The sequence below is a fragment of the Gavialis gangeticus genome, unplaced genomic scaffold, assembly GCF_001723915.1.
Source record: "Gavialis gangeticus isolate Ggan-Ray unplaced genomic scaffold, GavGan_comp1, whole genome shotgun sequence".
NCBI lineage: Eukaryota > Metazoa > Chordata > Crocodylia > Gavialidae > Gavialis > Gavialis gangeticus.
The window spans coordinates 61462143-61472924 of NW_017729024.1; the positions used below are offsets into that span (position 1 = coordinate 61462143).

Here is a 10782-nt window from a genome sequence, read left to right on the forward strand (position 1 = left end):
GGCAAGGCGGGGCGGGCAATGGTGCCACGGGGGGGGGCGGGTGTGGGGGGGCTACAGTGAATTTTGGGGTGGCTGTAGCCCATCCCATAGCCCCCCCCCCTTCCAGCACTGTATTTTATTATCTTACAGTCCCAAATCGCTCATGTCATAGGGACATTTCCTAGCTTCAAAGGAAGAGCAACCATGCCAACTGTGCATACCTTCTTCAGTCAATCATACCCGTATAGATACTCCAAACTGAGTACAAGCTAGAGCTATCTACAGGTCTCTGAATCAAAGCAAATATAAAAAAAAATAGCACATGATGGTGGAGTAGGAAGCTGCTTTGATAACATATTCCATTCCCATGTTTTAAGATTTAGAAGTGCTCACTTACTTGACTGTAATTAGTTCCAGTAACCAGTGAATTCGAATTTGTTCAATGCCACCATGTGGTACTGAAGAAATGTATGCAAGGTTAATGATTTGGTCCTTACTGAGGTCAAAAATATCAGCTCTGCTGTGCGGTAGAGGAGGACTATGGAGAGAAAAAAATGAAATTTATTACACTGCATCACATTAGCATTTAGATGCCCCAACCAATCTTGGGGCCTCATTGTACTAAGCCCATATATACACCCAGTAAGAAGATTAAACTCTTTACAGTAGTAATCACACTCAAGACCAAGGCGAAACTGATACATAATAACGTGTCTAAGGTCACATACAGGGTTGGTGCTAAACCCAAAACTAAACCCAGCTCTCTTTCCTCTCAGTCCAACACTTTAGCGACGGATCTTTGAAGTATGAGATTTTCCTGATGGTGCTGTTACTGAATGATCTCCCAAATAGAAGCAATATGAAGTTCAATAAGATAGTGGGAGGAAACAAAAATACAGGGTTTCTCTCTTCAGCACACTTGAGGTGGTGTCATAAATTGCCATCAACCAAAGAAAGCTTTTGCCTGCAAATAAACTCCTTATACATGCAAAAGGAAAATACAGAATGATTATTAACAGAACTGTAGGACTGGAAGAGACCTCAGGAGATTATTTAGTCCAAGAGTGCTCATCTCCAGCCTGCAGGCCAAATCTGGCCTAAGGAACCATATCACTCAGCCTATGTGGATCCCCACAGCTTGAGAAATGTGGTGGTGAGGGGACAGTGGAAGCTCCACACAGCCAGATCCCGTCTGGGCCACTGCTACACAGCCACAATGAGGGCTGGGCCCACCCCCTCAAATGATGGGATCAGGCCAGGCTGCTCTGTGCCCCCTGCTCCTCTATGCCTGGATCAGGCAGGGCTGGGCTGCTTAAGAAGCTTGAAAGAGTCCAAAGGAGAGCCACGCACATGATCTGAGGTCAAGAAAGCAGACTTTATGATTAGAGGCTGAGAGCCATGGGACTCTTCAGCCTGGAAAAGCGCAGGCTCAGGGGCGATCTGATGGGCACCTATAAATTCATAAGGGCTGTTCACCAGGACCTGGGGAAATGTTTGTTCACCAGAGTGCCCCAAGGAATTGCAAGGTTGAATGGTTATAAACTTCTGCAAGATTGTTTCAGGCTGGGCATAAGGAAGAACTTCTTTACTGTCCGAGCCCCCAAGGTCTGGAACAGCCTGCCACTGGAGGTGGTTCAAGCACCTACTTTGAACGCCTTCAAGAGAAACCTGGATGTTTTTCTTGCTGTGATCCTATGACCCCTGCTGACTTCCTGCCCCTGGGGCAGGGGGCTGGACTCGATGATCTTCCGAGGTCCCTTCCAGCCCTAATGTCTATGAAATCTACCCATGCCCCCCATGCAACTGGACTGGGAACAGACCAGGGTGCTCCTCCCCCTCTCCCCTCCACTTCACATCTGGATTAGGGCCAGACTTCTCTGTCCCTGGCCACCCCCTGAATGTCTGCATTGGTGCCAGGCTGTTTCCCCAACCCCCGTGCTGGAATGAGCCCACAGGCCAGATCTGGCCCATCCAGCCACCTGGCACCTCCCATCCAGCCCACAGGGCAAAAATGTTGGGCAACACTGATCTAGTCAAACCCACTGCTCAAAGCAGGATCACCTCTACCCAAACCATCCCATGTAAGTGCTAGTCTAACCTAGTCCTAAAACTATACAAAAACCCCTTGTACAACTACAAGGAACATTATCCCAAAACACCAAAAACAACCCTGGAATGGGTAAAGCAGGGGGGTGAGGGCTGTCAATGTCCTACTGATGCAAGGGTTGTTAAAATATACTCAAGAGATCCAAGGAAGAGGACTGTGCCCCCTGCTACAGAGAATAGCAAAAGCCCCCACAGTCCATACGGATCTGACTGTGGAGTAAAATTTCCTCCTGATCCCAAATGTGGTGATTAGTCTCACTGAGCAGATAAGGAAGACTCTCTAACCAAGAACCTCTGGGTTGCTTGTATGCAGCATGTCTGCATAGCTGACCCCATCTCTGTTCAAGGTCACTTCAGCAATACTTTTATGTCAGGGTTAGTTGTTTCTTCTGAAGAGAGTGTCATATCAGGTTTCAGAACTCCTGTGGAAGTTTGTTGTGTTGCCTGGATTGGTGCTATCCTCTCTGGGTATATTTGCCCTATACTGTGCTTAGCCCTGGACTCACTTCAAAACTCATGCTGGCCATAGAACCATTCAGATCAAGGTCTCTGTGACACACCTTCTTCAAGATGGCAAACTGTTTTATCCTAGCAAGGTTCTTTGGGTAGATGTGATATCTTTTATTAGACCGAGTAGTTGGAAAAAAGTTCTTAGACTACTCAGTTGTTGTAATAAAAGATATCACATCTACCCAAAGAACCTTGCCTGCCTATGTCCTTAGACCAGGGGTTGTCAACTAGGGGTACTTGAGAAAGCCCTAGGGGGTACACATGGGTGGGGATGGAGCGCTGCCATGCACAAAGCTGGGCAGCACCACCCACCCGGCCAGATCGGGGGTGGGAGAAGCTCGCACGCGGCATCTGCCGCTGCTCCACATTCAGTTGTGCGGCACCCCTTCCCCCCCAGTTCTGCATCCAGCCGCCGGGGGTACACTGACCCAAAAAAGCTGAAAACCCCTGCCTTAGACCAACACAGCTACAACCAAAAACCCTGTTCAATGCTGTACACTTGAATCCTTGGGTCCTTTTATTTCACTGAAATTAATGCAACAGGGGATAGAACCTTTGTTCCATGACCCTACTTCTTCCCATCCAGAGCTAGCTGCAATTTGCTATGAAAGAAAAAACCTTTCCCTAAAAACCAGAACTATGTTCAGAGTCTGCTGGATTATATAGTACCTACAGGACTTCTGTTAATTCAGCTTCACATTTTTACAAAAGAAATATGCAAGGCCACTCAGAGACTTTAGTAAAATATATGAACACACTGCACAATGCTGAGAATATAGTCTATACTTGTAAAGGACCTTCCATGGATCATTCTAACCCATGGCCGTTCTCCATCTCCGTCTTGTAACTGAACCAGATATAGTTTTTTGAATCTGCTATTGTCTGCAAGCTAATAGATTCATCAATGTAAAAGGTTCTATCTGGTCTACATTGTAGTCACAAAGGCATTTACCAAACCATATAGGCCAGGGGTTTTCAACCTTTTAAAATAAGTGTTCCCTTTCTGATTCAGAGTTTCAGCTCCTGTACCCCATATCTTTTTTCTTCTTTTTAAAGTGGGGGCAAATTGAGGCCCCAGTGGTGCGAGAGGGAATGGGGCTGGGGCAAGCGCTGCACAGCCGGGGCAGAGAACAAAACAGAGCCGCGAGTGGCTCATCCAGGGGACACAGGGGGAGAGGGGCTACATGGGGGGCATGTGCCCCTAGATCTGCACGGGGTGGGGCAAGCTGGGCTGCCCCAGCGGTGGGGGAGGGAGTGGGGCTGGGGCAGGGGCTGCCCAGCCAGGGCAGGATGCAGGACTGAGCTACACGGGGGAGTAGGGGGTGGCTCCCGCTGCTATGTGCACCCCCAGGAGGGCATGGGGGGCATCTGCCCCAGGATCTACAGGGGGATGGGCAGGCTGCAGGCTGGGGCTGGGATGGCACCAGGCTATTCCTGGCAGGGGCTGGGCCAGGCTGCATTTGGGGCAGGTGGTGGCGGTGACACTGGGAGGAGGCTTGGGGGGCTATGGCGAATTCTGGAGTGGCTGCAGCTCCCCCGCCCTCCCCCCGCATAGCCCTGTGGTAAGGGAGGTCAGTGGGGCAGGGACATGGGCACGGGCAGGCACTGCACAGTTGGGCAGAGCACAGGACTGAACTGCACGCACCCCAGGAGGGCACGGGGGGTCACGTGCCCCCAGATCTGTGTGAGGGGCTTCCTGGGGCTGGGGCAATGCCAGCCTCTTTCCGGCAGGGACTGGACTGCACTGTGCTCAGGGCTGGTAGCAGCGCTGGGATGGGGCTACAGGAGGGGCTGCAGCCACTCCAGAATTTGCCGTGGCTCTCTGACCCCATTCCCAGCACCACCGCTGCCTGCCCTGAGCGCAGCATGACCCAGCCCCACCACCAGGAACAGCCTAGCACAACCCCAGCCCACGCCACGCCGCCCTGCCCTGCACGCAGATCTGGGGATGTGCACCCCCCATGCCCTCCCACGGTTGCGCATAATGGTGGTGCTGGGATGGGGTAGGCAAACTGTAGGAGAGGTCACACATGGCAACCGCCACCCACCACTGGCTATTAGCTGAGGGCAGCAGCCCAGCAGCCAATCAGGAAAGCAAGCTGAGGCGGGGGCAAGGAGGCATTGTGATGTGTTGTATGGGGCTGGCAGCGCCTGGTGCACCCCTCCCACTCCCCCGGGTAAGAGACAAACGTGCCGGGGGAGATACTGCCACCATGCCCCGGGGCTCTCCATCCTCATCCACCCACACATATCCCAAAGACCCTTCTAAGTACCCCTGGGGTTATGCGTACTCTTGGTTGACAAACCCTGATATAGGCATTTAGAGCCTGAGGGCATAAGAGCATGGATAGACATATAACTACACTGTTTTAAAAGAATATATGTGGGTTAGGAGCAGGAAGATGAAAGTTAAACTGGATTCAGATGCACCGTATTATGTCCTGCCCTTCCCACCCTACCCCACTTCCCTTTACAGTGCAACTATGTTGTCTGTCTACACCCTGGCTCCCACTGCAATAAATAGCTTTAGATCCCTAAATTCCTCTGTGGGCTGGGGCCAATGTGGTTTTGCAGCAAGATAAATTAGACTGAGCTGAGCTATGTGGTGCTGCTCGACTGCCACATGTCCCCAAACTAACTTTCAAGTATCTACATTACCAAGCAATTACAGAAGGGACTGTAGTGTAGACAGGACTCAAGACTTGCACTTAGCACAGATTACACTGCCAGTAAAGAGTTAATGTTTGCACAACTGAATTTTTGTCCCTTGGTAGAAATGCACTACAATAAGGTCTTCTATTACATTAGCATATGCTATCCATGAAGCTATGTGAAAATGAGCATTCATTCTTGGAATGAAGGTATTTAAACAAATCACGTTAACAGTGGAGGGTGTTACACTCTTCTGAGTAGATGATTGTAACATATGGAGCTGTTCAGTAAGTGAAAGTATTTATGTGTACCTTAAACATCTAAGATTCCAGGCAAAGTTTCTGCCTCAGGATACATCATAAAACATGGAGCTTCAATGCATGATGGTCTGTTCAAAGCTGTTGCTGTTGATGATGATTTGGATTTTTTTATCCACAAAGCAGTGTGAATGAGTCTCCTCTGGTCTGGCATGAGGCTCTCAAAGGCCTCTGCAACCTACAGGTACTGCCTAAAAACATCCTCGTTCTTGCTGCAAGCTGCCTTAGTGTCCTCCCTAGGGTGGCTTGCCTGCAAAGCACTGGCACTATTGTAAGCAGCAACCCATCAAAATTTGCTTGGTGTCCTTAAACCACTTCAGTCAGCATGACCTAGTGATTTATTCGAGGGGGTGAATAATAACAACTAGGGGTCAAAGTTCAGCCAATGCAGAGTGGAGTTTTCTGACCCACGTACACATCATCCCTAGGAGCAGCTCACAGGGGACCTTTTCTTTCAGCTGAAAGCTGTTGCAGAAGCCATTGTGCTGCTTGAAAGCATTTAACATGGAGAGGAGCTGGGCCACGCGCTGCTCTCTGCCTCACCCACACAGCCTCACTAAGAGGGCTCCACAACAGCAGGCAACAGCCACATGCAAATGAGGCTGGCTGCATATTCCCAGTTCCTTATTCCTGGTTCTTTATTCCTTATTCCTAGTTCCCAGTTCCTTTTTCAAAGCTAATCTAGACCCAATCAAAGCTTGTTATTGATGAATTGCACATCCTAAAGAGAGAGAATTTCATTACCAATGCACATGTACTAATTAATATGTAAAATAATATCCCACATCAGGTACAGACCCCTGAATGAAGGTCAGATTCAGATGGGATTGAGCCAAAATACTCCCCAGGCTGCTGCAAACTACTTGTCTATGCCACTGGGGGACTGCCCCAAAGAACCCTGACCACAGTCCTGCCCAGCCCAAAGCAGTTTGGTCCTGCCAGGCTGCCAACTGACAGCCCCCATGCCCACTTTACTTTAGGGATAGCGGGATGAGTCCATCAGTGCCACAGTCATAGTGTGGGGTGGCCCAGAAGCATTTCTATCTCTAATCTTAGCCCAAAAAGAGCTCCTTATTCAAACCATTATACTTAGTACAGGGGCTGGGGGAGCAGGGGCTCTCAGCTGACAGCATGACAGAGCCAAACTGCACTTTGGGCTGGACAACGCTCTCCAGGATGCCCTGTAGAATCTCCCAGTGCCACAAAATCATAGTGTGGGGTGGCCCAAAAACAATTTCCAAGCATAAACCCGGACAAAAACAGTTCCTTATTTGAGCCCATATATTTAGTACAGTTGGCATGGGGGGACTGTCAGTGGGCAGCCTGACATTCACAAACTGTACTTCAGGCTGAGCAAGACCCTGGCCAGAGATGTCCACGTGAGTCCCCCAGTGCCATAGACTCATGGTGTGGGGTGGCCCAAGAAGCATTTCCATCTCTAATCCCAGCCCAGAAACCAGTTCCTAATTAAAGCCTGTATACTTAGTACAGTGGTGGGGGGGGGGAGGCTGTCAGTTGGCAGCCTGGCATGGCCAAACTGTGCCTTGGACTGGGCAAGATCTGGTCAGGGATGTCCAGGAAGGTCCCCTGGTGCCACAGAGTCATGGCGTGGGGTGGCCCAAATGGATTTCCAGCCATAATCCAAACCCAAAAGCCAATTCCTTATTTGAGCCCATATACTTAGTACAGTGTCTGGGGGGGCTGTCATGTGAACGCCTGGCATGAACTGCACTTTGGACCAGGCAAGACCATGATCAGAGATGTCCAGGACTGCCCTGGTGCCACAGAGGCGTGGTCTGGAGTGTCTTAAAAGGGATTTCCAAACGCAATCCAAGCCCCAAACCCAGTTGCTTTTTCGAGCTCATGTATTTAGTTCAGCAGCCATGGGAGGCTGTCAGCTGGCAGGCTAGCACGGCCAAGCCGCACTTTGGGCCAGGCAAGTCTCTGGTCAGAGATGTCCAGGAGAGTCCCCTGCTGGCATAGAGGCACGGTGCGGGGTGTCCCAGGAAGGATTTCCAATCATCTTCAGGCTGGACATAAGGAAAAACTTCTTTACTGTCCAAGTCCCCAAGGCCTGAAACAGACTCCCTCCAGAGGTGGTGCAAGCACCTCCTCTGGACTCTTTTAAGAAACATTTGGACATCTATCTTGCTGCGATCCTTTGACCCTTGCTTACTTCCTACCCCTGGGGCAGGAGGCTGCACTCGATGATCTTCCGAGGTCCCTTCCAGCCCTAATGTTTATGAAGTCTATAATCTCATTCCAAAAACCAGTTCCTAATTCAAACCCATATACTTAGTAGAGTGGTTGGGGTGGGGTGTCAGTTGGCAGCCAGGCATGGCCAAGTCGTGGTTTGGGCCAGGCAAGTCTCTGGTCAGAGATGTCTAAGAGAGTCCCCTGGTGGCCCAGAGGCATGGTGTCGGGTGGCCCAAGAAGGATTTCTAGCTATAATCCCAGCCAAAATCCAATTCCTTATTCCGGTCCATATACAGTGGGTATATGGTCAGTGGGCACCCTGGCATGGCCAAACTGCACTTTGGGTGGGGCAAGTCTCTAGCCAGAGATGTCTGGGACAGTCCCCTGGTGGTACAGAGCTGTAGTATGGGGTGGCCCAAAAAAGATTTCCAAGCATAAACCCAGCCAAAAATGCTTCCTTATTTGAGCCCATATACTTAGTACAGTGGGCAAGGGAGGACTGCCAGCTGACAGCTTGGCACGCACAAACTGCACTTTTGGCCAGGCAAGACCCTGGCCAGAATGTCCATGAGAGTCTCCCAGTGCCACAAGTACACAGTGAGGGGTGGCCCAAAAAGAATTTCCAATCATAATCTCAGCCCAGAAGCCAGTTCCTTTTTCAAGCCATTATACTTAGTAGAGTGGGCATGGGAGGCTGCCAGTTAGCAGTCTGGCACAAACAACGCTCTGGACAGGGCAAGACTTGTCAGACGTATCTGGGAGAGTCCCCCAGTACCACAGAGGTATGTTGTGGGGTGGCCCAAACAGGATTTCCAGTCATAATCCCAGCCCAATTCCTTATTCCATCCATTATACTTAGTGCAGTGGGCATGGTGGGGGCTGTGAGTTTGCAGCCTGGCAGGACCAAACCATGCTTTGGGCCAGGTAGGACTGTGGTCAGGGTCTTTGGGGCAGTCCCCCGATGGCATCAACAGGAAGACTGTGGTGGCCCAAGTATTTTGCCCTATAATCCCATCCTAACCTGGCCTTCATTTACAGCTCTGCACTTGATGCAGGATATTATTGTACACACTCATCAGCAAAATGTGCACAGCGAATGAAATCCTCTCTCTTCCGGATGTGTCATGCATTAATAACTAACTTTTATTGGGTCTCGATTAGCTTTGAAAAAGGGGCCAGGAACCTTTCGTACGTGTCATGCATTAGTAACCAGTGTTTGCTAGGCCTCGATTAGCTGTGAACAAGGGACGGGGGACCTTCACAACCGAGTTCAGGCTCGTGACTTGCGGCAGGGGCGGGACGCCAGGTTTCATGGCAGGGCCCACCAGAAAAGAGGCCGCGGGCAGCCGGGCCCCGCGTTGGGCCGTCCCGTACCTATAAGCTGGGTCGGAGACTCCGAGGGAGCTGCCCCGTCCCCTCAAGTCGGTCGGGCGGCGCCGCACCGAAGAGGAAGGCGCAGCCCCAGCCGGTTCCAGACGCCGGCTCCCTACGCGCGCGCATGCGCAGCCGGGCCCCGAGCCTGGCTTACCAGAAGCCGGCGCTTTTCCAGAAGGGCTTTAGGGCGCGCGGGCTCTGCGAGGCGTCCACGGTGATGACGTAGGCGGCGCGGGCCGCACCGAGCAGCATGTGCAGCAGCGTCCCGACGGCCCAGAGCGCCGTCGAAGCCATGAGTCTGGGGCCCGGGGCCGCGGCGTTGTCTGCTCCCCCGGTCCTGCCCTGCCCTGCCCTGCCCTGCCTTGCCCTGCCCTCGCGCCTGGACACTCCCCGACCTGCTACCCCGGACCGGGAGCGGCCTCTGAGCCCGAGGGGGAAGAGGTCCCTGCCGCAACAGCAGCCTCGCTTGCGGGAAGCGGTCGGGAGGCGAGGAGCACCCTCCTCTGTTCAGCCAAGTGGTTTCCCCCGCCTGCCTTCCGGGTGCGAACGCCGGCGCGGGGAGTGGCGGCGGGAAAGCCGCGGACGGCGGTTGGAGGAAACCGAGCGCAGATCGGCTTGTGGGGGCAGCGGTTCGCGGCACTGCGCAAAGGCTTCACTTCGCGTCCGGTTCGTAGGGCAGGTTTCCTCCGCGGGAGGGGCATATGAGATGAGGGTGGACCTGGAGCTGCTGGCAGCTGGTGGTGACGTAGCCAGCCTGGCCTTGTGGTCAGGGCTGGGGCCATAGAGCTGGCGGGTCAGGCACTAGCCTGGACTCCCAGAGCTGCTGAAGGATGCTGGGGGTGGAGAGCTCAGAGGGACAGACTGCTGGTGGACCGAGGTGGCCTCCCCTGGTGACATGTCACTGTGGGTGCCAGGCCATAGGGTAGGCTCAGGCAAGCCGCTCATTCTGGAGTACAGAACACAGCTGTGGCCAGGATCCCCATGTGTGAGAATGGCATCCAGTTGCCATATAAAGGGCATGGACTTGCAGGCTGTCCCCAACTAACAGTTGTGGTCAGTCACGGTGACCCACTGCGCCCTCAAGGCCTTGACCTTTATGCAGTACAGGCATGTCAGCTGGTCGTACCCATGCTCCTGTATACAACCTGACAGCTCTTCATAAATATGAGTGTTGGAGAGCCTGCCCCATGCAAACTGGCTGAGCGCATCAGCCTCACCCCACAGCATCATGAGGTCTGCAGTCTAATGACAAGCTGGGGCCCCAGGAGGTGGTCTGTGGCATCGGGGAAGATGCTAGCATGGCTCCCGCAACAACTCAGGGCCTCTGTGGCTGTACCAGTGTTGCTGGGCCTGGGCAGCTGCCTGCAGCACTTAGCACAGGGGTATGGTGTAGGACTGGCAGCTGTGTGACCAGGCAGTGCCAGGCAGCACCTGTGGGGTCCAGGCAGGCTGCTGGGTGTCACCTGCAGCCAGGTGGAACTGGCTCCGGTAGCCAGAAGCTGGCTGCAGCTGGGCCTGGGTGCTGGCAGGCCTGGCAGGTGCCTACAACACCCTGAAGATCTGGACAGTGGCCCTGGCAGCCGCATGGGACTGGAGCTTTTAAGGTCCTGGACCTGGGCCTGACGTAGAGCTGCGCTGAGGCTGGCCC

At 52.7% G+C, this 10782-nt stretch overlaps 1 protein-coding gene across 1 annotated transcript in view; it reads right to left on the reverse strand.

Annotated features, from left to right (window-relative positions):
* The window catches only part of IDUA (iduronidase, alpha-L-), a 106462-nt gene extending 96975 nt beyond the window's left edge, over positions 1-9487 (reverse strand). The window contains exons 1-2 of the mRNA XM_019517161.1: positions 9289-9487; positions 377-517 (exon numbers count right to left, since the gene is read on the reverse strand). Coding sequence (XP_019372706.1) covers positions 377-517; positions 9289-9428 — 281 coding nt within the window. The 5' untranslated portion in view covers positions 9429-9487. The remainder of the gene's footprint in view (positions 1-376; positions 518-9288) is intronic.
* Between the last annotated feature and the right edge of the window lie 1295 nt (positions 9488-10782).